Raw genomic sequence first — 13,988 nt, forward strand, 5'->3', positions numbered from 1 at the left:
TGGATAGGGCACTGGCCACATACTGAGGCTGGCAGGTTTGAACCTAGCCGAGGCCAACTAAAACAACAATGACAACTGCAACAACAACAAAAATAGCCGGGCATTGTGGCAGGTTCCTGTAGTTCCAGCTACTTGGGAGGCTGAGGCAAGAGAGTCGCTTATGCCCAAGAGTTTGAAGTTGGTAAGAGTCGTGACGCCACAGCACTCTACCCAGGGAGACAACTTGAGACTCTGTCTCCAGGAAAAAAAAAGCGATTAGAAAGACAAAACAAATAGAATTAAAGTGCATAGTAGATGTCTTTTCATGCTCTCATGTCACTCTTGTGCTTGGGGAAATAGCTAGTTTTCTGTGTTTCAGAAATGCTATTAGGGTTGCCAGCATTGTTGGCAGAGAAACCCATAAACAGCAAAGTTTTATGAGGACCAATACTGCCATTTACACTGTGTAGGCCATGACCTGTGCAGGATGAGACTATCCAAAGAGGGACCCCCTAAGGACAGTTAATGAGCAGCACAGAGAGGCCTTGGAGATAGTTCTTTTTATAACCCTCCTGTAGCTATAGTAGCAGCACCTCAAGGCTAAAATGACAGTAAATAAGTAGGAAAGAGGCCAAGAAATAAGTAGGAAGTAGGCCAAGATTTGGAAGACTCCTAAAATAGCATTATTGTGCCTGAAACATGAAGATAATTGAGGTTGGGAAGTTGCTTCAACATTAAGTTTGAACTCAGATTTGTCAATAATAGAATGAATTCTGCTGCTATCGTTGGACTCCATAAATGTCTTTTGAGACAGTCAGATGCAAACATACTGCATTAATTAAATATATGATACAAAACTAAAATAATCCAGTGGGAAAATGACAGCCTGAAAGAATTTATGAAACCCTCTTATGCAATGCCATAAAAAAAATCATGATGTGTTTGGGTGGGTAATGGACTTCTGTTTTGTTATCTAGGTTAAAAGCATGTTAGATGTTGGAACTTTGGGAGGAGGTGACATGGAAAGCTTGCTGCAATCTTTGTATGTAGAAAATAGAGCTGGGTTCTTCTTTACTAAATTCTGTGAGCATTCAGGAAATAAGGTAAAAAAGAATTCTTTAAAATTTAATATTATAATTTTACTTCATTTAAAAATAATGGGTGTTGTAATCATTAATTCAGACTCAGCGCCTGTGGCTCAAACAGCTAAGGTGTTAGCCACATACACCTGAACTGGCGGGTTCGAATCCAGCCCAGGCCCACCAAACAACAATGACGGCTGCAACCAAAAAATAGCTGGGTGTTATGATGGGCGCCTGTAGTCCCAGCCACTTGGGAGGCACAGGCAGGAGACTTGCTTAAGCCCAGGAGTTGGAGGTTGCTGTGAGCTGTGATGCCACAGCACTCTGCCCAGGGTGACAGTTTGAGGCTCTGTCTCAAAAAAAAGAAAGAAAGAAAGAAAGAAAGAAGGAAAGAAATCATTAATTCAGTGCTCAAATAATTAAATTTAATGTCAATCATCTCTGGTAAAAATGTCATACTTAATATTTAGTAAAAGTTTCAACATTTCCATTATAATTCTCTTTGGTTCACTATTCTACAAAGATTACAAAGAAAAGTAAAAGAGAAATAGACAAGGATTGACTTGCATGACTAGCAGCAGTTTATTTTCATATACTTTTATTTCAGCATACTATATTTTAGATTCAGAATTGATTTCTATCAATCCTTTAATGTTTAGTAATTCTAACAATTACAAATTACTAAGCACAGTAGCAAAATTGTTTCCTGGTTTTCAATTTAAAAAAAAAAAAATGGAGTCTCACTCTATCACCCACACAGGCTGCTGGAGCACAGTGATATACGGATCATACCTCACTGTAACCTTGAACTCCTGGGCTCAAGTGATCCTCCCACCTCAGCCTTCTATCAAATATAGATATTTTTAAATCACAAACAGCCTTCATTTTGCTCAAATGTAAAGTATTTGACTGGCCCAATTATTAGAGTAAGGTTTGATTCTGCTATGATGTATACATTAGCCAACATGTATCAAAATACTTTCAAATTTTGGTTTCATACCAGAAATATATCATTACTCTTTAACCGTTAACTGGAATACTTACTATTTTAATGGCCAATTATGTGAGAAGCAGACATATAAAAATATAATGTTCTAGCAACAATACCAATAAATATTTTGTATATTGCCAGTTTGTGGTAGAAGATTAAGACCATCTTACATTGAACCTGATTTATGGTAACAGCAAGGAGCTAAATAATTATTTGTATTTGAAATTAAAGCCTTGTAGAGCTTTAATAATTGGGTGGTAGTAATTTATGTTCTTTTTCCATCTGCAGTTGTGGAAGAACAGTGTGTACTTTTGGTTTGACCTACAGGCTTATCATCAGCTTTTCTACCAGGAAACACTTCAGCCCTTTAAAGTATGCAAGCAAGCACAAGTAAGTAGTAAATAATGTCGGTCCAGTGTGATGCTCTAAGGACACAGAGAAATAAAAATTGTGTCTAGTCCCCAAACAAGAAAAATCTGGGACTTCAGGCAAAAAAAGCAGCAATTAAATTGTTGCCATGGGATTACTTTATTTAAATGTCAACAGAATATTGTTTTATAATCTGATTTGTGGGTTCTAAGTTTTATCTATTTTATTTGGTTTGTTTTATTTTCTCTTTGCTGCCAACTACTTGTTCTTCCAACGAACAAAATCTCATCCTTTTTTCTAATTTATACCTTTTTGGTTTGGTTGTGAGTGATTTAAAGGAGAACCCTGGAGAGGACTTATAATGAGTCGTTGAAGTGATTGGGAGCAGAGACATTGAGCAGGGTTCTCTGAGCTTCGTGCAGACATCAGCTGGTGAGCATAGTAGGCTGCTGACTTGTCCAAAGGGCTGAGAAGGATGTTGACTGTCTCTCTGTGGTGCAGGGCCCATGCTGTTGCCTGGACTTCTGTGCCACACACCACATAACAGAAGCTCAAAGAGTGTCTTTTCGGGAGAGTTGTCTGAGTCTAATCCATATGTGTTGGACGATTTAAGTGATTTTATAATTTTATAATCCAGGATAACCCCATTTCAGAGGACCTCCTCCTGAACACTGCTAAGGAAACCAGCTTCATCATTTTGTTTATTATCTTATAATCTTATTCAGGATATCAGAGCACGCTGCTGGATGTCTGTTATTACTTCTACCACCCTGACTCTGGCATTAAGAACTACGCTTTGTAAATCAGCTGACAAAGCTTTGTACTTTTTACTGTGAGAATAAGGACTTCAGTTCCTACGTAACCCAGATCTGTCTGCATGAAATCATGAAATTATATCTCTAATTTAACAGTACTATTTTCTGAGACCACACAGTTGACTGTTCTGCTTGTTAATCTTTACCTGTAATTCTCTATTTATCCTCCTTCTCCTAACCTATTGCCCTTGTCTGCTAAAAGTACCATGTATTATTTTTATTATGTTTTCACTACTACAAAGAGTACTCTTTCAAAAATCTTCAGCTGCTCAATTAAGTGAGCTTTTTTGTTGTTGTTAATAATCACCATATTTCCATGTACTTGTCAAAAAGGAAATGCTATTTGAGCTTAGTAGACTTGTTAATTTTTAATAGTGGTATTATTCAACCAGCAATACATGGTTATAAAACAGGTCGCAGACAGATTTGCTTATTCAGAGATGGATTATTCTGTTTTGGGGTTATCAAGGCCTATAAACTTTTTACCTTCTTCTGGGTTCTCTTTTGAGGAATCAAAGCAGGGTTAGAGAAGGAGAAAAATGGTGTTTGCTTTTAGGAATCAACAGGGAGAAATAAAGGGGAGCAAATCCGTGTGATTTTTTGATGTATTTGCTTTTTTTACATCTACGATTGCTTTGCTTTATTTTTTGGTTAGAGAAGCAATTGTTTGGGTTGGTTTAGGTTTTAATTAGCCAAGGTTTCTGTTCCTCCAGATGCGAGAAATGGCCTAAAATACTATGGTCTTATTGATTTATTTCAAAGTATGAAATACCATTTATTTATTACTAGTAGAAATATTAGGTGGCTTTATTTAAGTGTGCACTGACAGTATAGATCTTTGGACTGATAATGCCAATGGCAGAATATAATCAGCTCTCCTGTTGTTAAAGTTATGATGAACTTGATTTTATATTGTTTTGATACATCTGCCAAGTTGTGTGCTAGGACACTGAGAGTAGATTTTAAGGGACTTACATGATACTCTATACACATATTCTGAAGTTTTATTATCCCATGAAATATTGTAAAAATATGTTTCAGTAGACTAAATGTGGGGCTGGGAGTGTCAGTAACAGATTTCATGTGATTAAAGAGTCCAAGAGTCTGAACTGTCTTGAACACACCCTAAAGATTTCATTGCATGTCTTCAAGATAAAAATACTACACAGTTAGAAATTAATTTAAATGGTCTTGGCAAGGAGCAAAGGAATCTCCCCCATAGTATAGAGATAAAATCTTTGACGTCAGCAACAGCTAGCTAGGGGACCATATGCCACTGCTAAGGTTTGGAGGCTAGATCGTTACCACAGATAGCTCTACAGCTTTTTTGACATTACATACTTGTTTCAGTGAGAGAGGATTGCAAAGAGTGAAGGAGACTTGGGTACCACAGTCTGGTAACTTTTGAAATCTTTCAAAAAAACTACACGCTACTACTCTCCATTGCACACACATTGAGATTTCAATGCATATATTTGTTTAGATACATAAGTATAATTTTATTCGTGTTTACAAATATATACACACAACATTTAAAAATATGGGAAAGAGAAAGCGAGAAGAAACAGTAACTATTAGAGTGTAGGAGAAAAATTATATGGAATTAATGAGTGCAGAGGATAGGTAAGAATGAAATGGAAATGAGGGATAAGAGAATTACGAGGTAAATTCACGGCACTTTTACCATGAAGTACTATTTAATGTAACAATATTCTCGCAGCCATGTGAGAGTTTTGCCTTATTGTATTGGGTAACACATCGTATCAGGGCAATCCTCTGTTATTTTAATGTATCACCTAGATCAGAGACTTTATGATATAGAAGAAAAAAAATCACAGAACTTGAGAGTTGAAAGACATGAATTTGTCACATTCTGCTAGTTACTAGCTGGGTAAACTTTGTCAAGTTAGCTTTTAAAATTTCAGAATGCTATGGGGGTAAAAATTCAAAGGATACATGAATTCCTTTGGTACAATTTGAGTCAAAGTTTTAGGTGTGCCCGTCATCCCGATAGTGTGCATTGTACGTGGTAGGTGTGAACTTACCCTTCCCTTCCTGTTCCCTCCTCACTTGCTGTCAGTTTTAATAAGCCCTGGTTTTGTGTTCTGTAAAATGTAGCTAGTGATAATATTTTATTTCCCTCGACTTTTTTTTTTCTTTTTTTTTGTTTGAGACAGAGTCTCACTATGTCTCCCTTGGTAGAGTGCCCTGGTGTCACAGCTCACAGCAACCTCAAACTCTTGGGCTTAAGTGATTCTCTTACCTCAGCCTTCCAAGTAGCTGGGACTACAGGTGCCCACCACAATGCCCAGCTATTTTTTGGTTGCACTTGTCATTGTTGTTTAGCAGGCCCGGGCAGGGCTCGAACCTGTCAGCCTAAGGTATGTGGCCAGCACCCTACTCACTGAGTTACAGGTGAATACCAGACTATTTTTTGTTACAGTTGTCATCCTTGTTTAGCTGGCCTGGGCTGGGTTCAAACTTGCCAGCCTTGGTGTATGTGGCGGGTGCCATAACCACTGTGCTATGGGCACCCAGCCCCTCTACTGGATTTGACACTATATATTTTCTTTCTGGTTTTACCCTTATAATTTTAACAGGTGTATTGAAATAGTAAAGTCTAAGAATATCATTATCTTTTTCCTCCTCTAACAAGAATCTCAGAACACTTTAATTTTACCACATCTCATCCATTTTACATATAATTTTTGCATGGTGTTTTGCCAGTTTTCCATCAAATAGCTGTACACAAATATTTTTTCTTTATACCTTTATTGTATAAATTTTTTCTTTTTTTTGAGACGGAGCCTCAAGCGCTCCCCCTGGGTAGAGTGCTGTAGTATCACAGCTCACAGCAACCTCCAACTCCTGGGCTCAAGCGAGTCTCCTGCCTCAGCCTCCCAAGTAGCTGGGACTACAGGCGCCCACCACAATGCCTGGCCATTTTTTGGTTGCAGCTGTCATTGTTGTTTGGCGGGCCCGGGCTGGATTCAAACCTTCCAGCTCAGGTGTATGTGGCTGGCGCCTTAGCCGCTTGAGCCACAGGTGCTAAGCCTATAAATTTTTTCTATTAATTTTTTTCTTTTTTTTTTTACTTTTTAAACTTTTGTTAAAAAGCTAAGACACAAACACACACATTAGCCTAAGTCTACACGAGGTCAGGATCATCATCACTGTCTTCTTCCTCCACGTCTTGTCTCACCAGAAGGTCTTCAGAGGCAGTGACATCTAGGAAGCTGTTACCTCCCATGATAACAATATCTTTTTCTGAAATTCCTCCTGAAGGACCTTCCTGAGGCCATTTAACAGTTAACTTCTTAAGTAGAAAGAGTACACTCTAAAATAATGATAAAAAGTACAGTATAGTAAATACATAAACCAGTAACATAGGTCCTTGTGATCATTATTATTAGACACTATACGTAATTGTACGTGCTCTACTTTTATATGGCTGGCCATGCATTAAGTTTGTTTGCACCAGGATCACCACAGTCACATGAACAAAGTGTGTACTGCAACTTTATGACAGTGACAGTGTCACGAGGCAATAGGAATTTTTCAGCTCCATTGTGATCCTAGGGGATCCCCATTAGTTGTGCAATCTATTGTTGAACAAAACATTTTTTTTTAATGCAGCAAATGACTATATCCTACATTTCTCTTAACCTTCCAAGTTTTTCCATTTTTTAATATTTGTGTTGTATGTTGTAAATTGAAATCGATCAATTTCTTTGGATCTGTTCTTTTCAGTTCATACCTCATTTCTTCAACATATTTTCTGCTGCTATTTAACTTACCCATTCAGTTAAATCATTTTAGGAGTTATCGTTTTTATTATTAAACGTTATAGTTGTGTTTTATAAATCTTCCTGATATTTTCTCCTGGTATTTTTTCTTATTTTTTTTATTTCCTCTTTTATGTCTTTAGTCATTCTAAACATATAGTGTGTAGCTGTGTTTTGTATTCTTGCATAACAGTGTTATCAAACAGTCCGTGGCTTAAAACAGCACACATTGATTATCTGACGGTTTATGTGGCTATGGGTTAGGATTCCGGGCACAGCTCTGCTGGGTTCTCTGCAAGATGTCAAGCAGGACTGACTTCTCATGTTGGGCTCGTCTGGGGAAGGGTATGCTTCAGTGTTCACATGGTTGTTAGCAACACTCTGTTCCTGGAAAACTGCCAGACTGAGTGAGCTTCAGCTTTTTACTGATTGTCAGGTTGGGGCCACTCTCAGCTCTATGACAAGTAGCCCGATCCATATGTCAGCTCAAATTGTGGCAGCTTGCCTCTTCAAGCCAGCAAAGGCAGGCATTACCATATTATGATTATATGTAATCTCACACATATCATTACCATTGCTGTATTCTCTTGATTAGAAGCAAGCCTCATGATATGTCCATGCCTGCGGGAAGATGGTTACGAAAGGGCATGAATACAGGAGGCCCTGTGCTCATGAGGGCCACTGGAGTCTGACTGCTGCAGTATTCAATAACTGTAGGATTTGTAGTTCTTGGAACTACAAATGGTAAGAACTACAAATGGTATTTATTAATTCTGCTGACATAGTGGGTTCTTTCCTTGTGTGTTTTATAATTTCAACTCATGAGCTCTTTAGTGGGGCTTTTATCTGTGTTGCTTCTGCTAGGCCCATTTCTTTTCCAAGATGAGAACGTAGCCAAGTGTAAACTTGAAAACCAAACCCATATAATGGTAAACTCATGGTATGAATTCTTGAGGGATTTTTTTTTTTTTTTTTTTTTTTTTGCAATACAAGCGTTTTTCTTTTCTTTTTTTTCCTTCCTAGATTTGCTAGGTATAAAGAAGCTTGCTCTTCTGGTACTTACAATGGGTATTAAGTAAGAAAACATGTGAATGCTTCTTATAGAAATGACCTTTTTGACAGTCTAGATTATTTGAAAACCCTTTTTCTATACAACCCCTAGAAATACTGGATACAATATCACAGATATCTAACCCCAATTCCTAAGTTCCTAGATAATTTCATACCCATTTTTTCCTTACTCAGCATATATTTGCTGAGTGCTTTCTAAATACCAAGCCCATAAGGCACTGAGGAGCAAACAATAAGCAAAATCAAATGGTCTGCTATAGTCTAAATGTTTGTGTTCTACCCCCACCCCCCCACCCCCCAAATCACAAACATCCTTTTAAATGCCTGGCTGAAATGGTAAGGGAAATCAACAGTCACCAGAATTAAGAAGTGTACTGAAAACCAGGGTGATAAGCATGAGCTGACACTGGAACTGCCATGGGCTAAACCAAGAGTGTGGGTTATAAGGGCCACAGGGTACAGGAGACATGACTGTGGGCCCTCATGAGGTAAAAAAGTTATAATAAGACTCCCACATATGCCAAGGTTTTTTTTTTAACTTTATTCAAATTAATATGAGGGTACACTTTAGGTTACATTGTTCTCACTTCCAGGGCAAAGTTCCATTTGTAGAAGAGCCCCTCACCCAGGGGGTGTGTTATACACCCTCACAATGTGCACATTAGGTGAGATTCTGCCTCATGTCCTCCCTCCTTCTGCCCAAAGTCCTCCTCTGTCCTTCCTCCTGCTTCCTTCTACCCCTGAACTGGACTATAATAGTGTTATATTGTTCTTAGGAACATGTAACGGTTTATATATTGATTTCATATTAGTATGGAGTACATTAGATATTTATCTTTCCATTATTGCTATACTTTACTAAAAAGAATGTATTTCAACTCTATCCAGGTAAATGTAAAAGATGTAAAGTCTCCATTTTTTTAATGGCTGACTAATATTCCATGGTATACATACATCACGGTTTGTTGATCTATTCATAGGTTGATGGGCACTTAGGTTGCTTCCACGACTTGGCAATTATGAATTGAGCTGCAATAAACATTCTAATGCAAATGTCTTCATAGTAAAATGATTTTGTTCTTCTGGGTAGATACCTAGAAATGGGATTGCAGGGTCAAATGGAATGTCTATATTTAGGTCTTTGAGGACTCTCCATACTTCTTTCCAAAAAGGCTGTGTTAGTTTGCAATCCCATCAGCAATGTAGAAGTGTTCCCTTCTCTCTACATCCACGGCAGTATCTATCTGGTATTTTGTGACTTTATGATATGGGCTAATCTTGCAGGAGTTAGGTGATATCTTAGAGTGGTTTTGATTTGCATTTCTCTGATGATTAAAGATGAACATTTTTTCATGTGTTTGTTGGCCATTTGTCTGTCATTCTCGGAGAAGTACATATGCCAAGGTTTATGAGGGGTTGTACACAAAATGAAAGTTTAAAAAATATAGAGTAGAAAAATATATTTTTTAATTTATAAAAATATTTATTTTTCTATTCTACATTTTACTCTACGTATAACCCATAGTAAGCATATGAGGTATTTTTTCTAGTTCTTTACAGATAAAAGGAAACTAGATCTCTGAAATGTTACTCTTGCCAAGGTTACATAGATAGGGACAAAACTCAGCTCAATCTCACAATACAGAACCAGACTTTCACGTTATACTGTGCCTTTTCTACTATAAGAAAATTCCCATATCCACCTCATAGGATTGTTGTAAGGATTGCATAAGCTAATGTAGCAGGTCAGGTGTGGTGGTTCATACCCACAATCCCAGCCCTTTGGGAGGCTAAGGCAAAAGGATTTTTTGAGACCAGGAGTTTGAGATCAGCCTGAGCAATATAGTGAGACTCCATCTCTACAAAAAAATGCTTATAAATTAGCTAGTGGTACTGAAAATTAGCATGGTGGCACTTGCCTATAGTCCCAGCTTCTCAGGCTGCTGAGGCAGTAGGATTACTTGAGCCTAGGAGTTTGAGGTGATAGTGAACTATAATGGATGACACCTCTGTACTGTATGCTGGCTCAGGCAAGAGCAGGACCGTCTCTCTCTCTCCCTCTCTCTCTCTCTCTCACACACACACACACAACACCCCACCTCCCCAAGAAAACATAATGTAGGTGAAAGTATTTTGTAGATAGTATAGGACACTCATTGGAATAAGATATTTTTAGGATCAATATTTAAGGTTCTATCAATTACCTGGATAATGGGGAAGGAGAATAGAAATTTGAAGAAAGTAGCATAAAAAGAACATCAGCTCCTAAATCAGTGGCTATTCACTCAAGCAAATACCTGTACTTATTCTGAATTTCAAAATACAACTAAAATAAAAATACACTGCATAGAATCATAACCTTTCAAGCATTCTTTTACAATATTCACTTACTAATTAACATCCACTGAGAGCCTGCTATCCACAATATTCTTTTACAATATTCACTTACTAATTAACATCCACTGAGAGCCTGCTATCCACAATATTCTTTTACAATATTCACTTACTAATTAACATCCACTGAGAGCCTGCTATCTGCCAAGTAATGTTCTCTGACTATTAAGATGATTGGGACAACATGTCTTGGCTTAAAGAGCTCCCTCTTCAGTGGGAAAGATAGATAATTACTCAAGTACTATAGTCACATTCAAAACAAACACAAAAAACATCCAATAGCATCCTAACTCAGGATGAAATAAGTTCTTTCTTCACCAGCAGATAATAGTTATTGTTCTTTTAAGTAGTCATAGCCTCTTTGAAAATACCTGTAGGAGTGAGGGAGCTATTTCCTTTTTTTCATTTTTAGCCCAAAGCTGATATCCATTAGCTTATTCATGCCCTGTGAAGCAACACAGAATAAATCTCTCTTTTCCTGACAACCTTTCTAACAAAAAATGATACTGTCCTATTTTCTCCATATTAACATCTTCAGACTAAATCTCAAATCTTTCCAGTATCTTCTACCATAGTTAGAGGAAATGCTGACGCGTAGAAGTCCCATTCCTGACATCTCCACCCAGTGGGATGACAGCTTGAAGACCGTCTCTGCCCTGATGCTCAAGTGAGAGATTCTTGTATTTATTTACTCACATGAGTACAAAGAAGTCACTTTGTGGGCCTCATGGCAAATGAGTCAGTCCAAGTGACTGCTCCTGTCTACCCAGGGTTTATAATGCTGTCATCAGTTTACCCTTGTGTTTCCAAATTTCTCAAGAGAAAAAGAAAGAACAAAAACTGAGTCGATAAATGTCACCAGACCTATATTGTGCATTAGTGTTTTTAGGAAGCTGCCAGTTGTGATGCAGTAGTAATGAAGTATTAGCTAACATATTCGTTCATATCCTTCTCCTCTCTGTGCCCAAGTCATTTCAGTTTCCAAAGACACAATGTGCATCCAATGATGTTCTTACAAGCTTGTGCAGTATAGCCCTGCCTGGGGGTTCTCCAAGGCACCAGTGCATTTGGCTCCTTTGCTCCTGCTCCTGGTTTTATTACTGCAGAAACAAAAAGATCAGCATAAACTGGATAGCAGTTAGACCTGCAATTACAAGCACACATTTTCCCTAGCCTAAAAACTTGTATTGCTATTTCCATATTCACCAGAGATCTACTCTACACTAGACTCCAACTGGTGCTGAAAACACATTGGTGACCAAAGCACACCCAGGTACTGCCTCCCAATGGCTCTTTCAAGAATGTGCTTCCTTTTGCCTCTTTTCTAGAAAACCCTAGAAAGATTGAGAAAGGACCAGAAGAAACCATATAGCCTTCTCCCCATAAAATTTTTCATTGTCCTGACGTTTTCCAATGAAGTCTGAGATAACTTTAGATAACCAAACTTGAGTGTTGCCACAGATTCCTTTGAAAAAGCTTTTTATGGCATAAGGGCAGTGCTGAATATTTTCCTCTAGTAATCAGCTTAGTTTTTCCTTTGCTCACCGTCATCCATTACCTTAATTGTTTAGCCTCTCTCTTGGCATTTATAGAACCTAAATACTTCAGGGTGGTCCTGACATTTTCATTAAAGCGCCATGATCTGAGTACTCCTTTTCCAGACTGATGGTGTGTTTTCAGGTGCACTAGCAGAGCTCATTATTCCTGGACTCAGCAGCAGCAGTAAGAATCAAGCTGTCTCTTAAAAGATGAATAGGCACGGGTGAGGGGCAAGGTAGGTGGTGATTGAATGTGGAAAATCATGTCCCTTCTTAAAGCTTTATAGTAAATTTTTGTGTCTTCATAATTAGGTTGTTTCTTAAGGGCTAGGCAGTTACTATTGAGGCTTTGTTACATTATTTGTTTTTGTTACCAGAGAGATGGTGTCCCAAGTAGCAGTCAGGCTTAGATTCCTGAGCGCTGTGAGTCATGAGCACAGAATCAGGGTTCTCATCTTGCTTCCCATTTTGTTACATTCTGGCTTATTATGTGTTCATTTTTCCTATTTCTGACGTTTTTACCAGTCACCCACATTCAGCCCTAAGATTTTTGAATACTGTAGGATTGTGGACCAAAAAAAGTATCTCCAAAGATCCTCTTTCAATATTCTTATTTACAGAAGGGCCCATACTGGGCATCTCTGAATCACAATTATCATTATACCTGACATTTATTTAATGGTTACTTTCTATTAGGTTCTATGGTAATAACTTTACATAGATAATTTTATTTAATTCGTGACAATCCTAAGAGGTAAATATTATTATTATTTCCATTTTAATAGATTTAGAGAAGATGAATTACTCTCCTAAAGCCATCCATTTGGCAATTGATGAACTTGAAATGTGTACCAAGTATTCTGACTCCAGACCCTATACTCTAACTTTTAAGTCCTTGCTTTCTTATTATTATCTACAGAAAAAGCAGTGTCTGTTTATCCCCTTGTTAAATCTTTCATTTCAATATCTTAAAATATCTTTATGAACATTGAGTGTCAAATTTCACCCTTAGTATTTTTTCCCACTAGGCTGTAGGTCCTTGAAAAAGTCTCCTGTGTTTACCTTGTGTGTTCAGGACTGGAGGTGGCATGTAAAAAGTGCTCTAAAAGCTAGTGAATAGATGAATTAGCTCATTGGCATGTTTATATTCTAAGAAACATATTATAAACCTAATTATAGATAGCCATTAATTATTTGGATATGACTACTACCCAAGTGTATTTTTAAGACATTTTTTTCTGTGAAAATAGCTTAAAGAGCCATCATATATCCAGCTTCAACAATTATCAACATTCTGTCTTTCCAGTTTGCTTTTAATAAAGAGATGGTAATAAATAGTACTAAAACAACAGTGAAATCTAAAAAAAAAAAGAAAGAAAGAAAGAAAATGAATAGTAAAAAAAAAGTTTTGGAATAAGGGGAGGGAGAGCAGTAAAATCTCCCTGTCCTCTTTACTTCACCCAAGAAACCTAAAAAATGAAGTTACTTCTAGAAGCTTAAACTATGAAATCAACGTGTAATAGTGTAAAACAGATACGAGCACTTATCTAGAGACAGAAGAGACCTGTAGGATTTTTAATGAAGATACTAGCACATGTAAAGAAAGAATGTTCCAGTAAAGAAGAGAATACTGTTCAGTCATGGCATCCCAGAAAAGGATGTGGCACAGGGGCCCATCTTGACCATGCTTTTGAAGCGCTGTCCTGAGCTGTGCACTCCTGTGAGCATCTGGTCAGCTTGGCAGAGCTGGAGAGAAAATTTATATGAAGGATCATATAGTTAACTTTCCTTATTCTGACTCCAAACAACCTGCTACCTGTCAACTTGCTTTCCTAGGTGGTATATGTAAACCCCCCACATTAAGATAGTGATTCTCTCATTGTAATCTCTCTCTCTCTCTCTTTTTTTTTTTTTTTTTTGAGTTTGATTCCCACCACACCTGACTGAGTATTGCAAATTATAAT

General features: G+C 37.6%; 1 protein-coding gene across 1 annotated transcript in view; it reads left to right on the top strand.

Moving 5' to 3' along the window:
- Positions 1-13,988, top strand: part of RGS22 (regulator of G protein signaling 22) — a 145,942-nt gene that overhangs the window by 51,682 nt on the left and 80,272 nt on the right. The window contains exons 12-13 of the mRNA XM_023518230.1: positions 957-1,082; positions 2,341-2,442. Coding sequence (XP_023373998.1) covers positions 957-1,082; positions 2,341-2,442 — 228 coding nt within the window. The remainder of the gene's footprint in view (positions 1-956; positions 1,083-2,340; positions 2,443-13,988) is intronic.

This window comes from Otolemur garnettii, unplaced genomic scaffold (assembly GCF_000181295.1).
Source record: "Otolemur garnettii isolate 467f Iridium unplaced genomic scaffold, OtoGar3 scaffold00004, whole genome shotgun sequence".
NCBI lineage: Eukaryota > Metazoa > Chordata > Mammalia > Primates > Galagidae > Otolemur > Otolemur garnettii.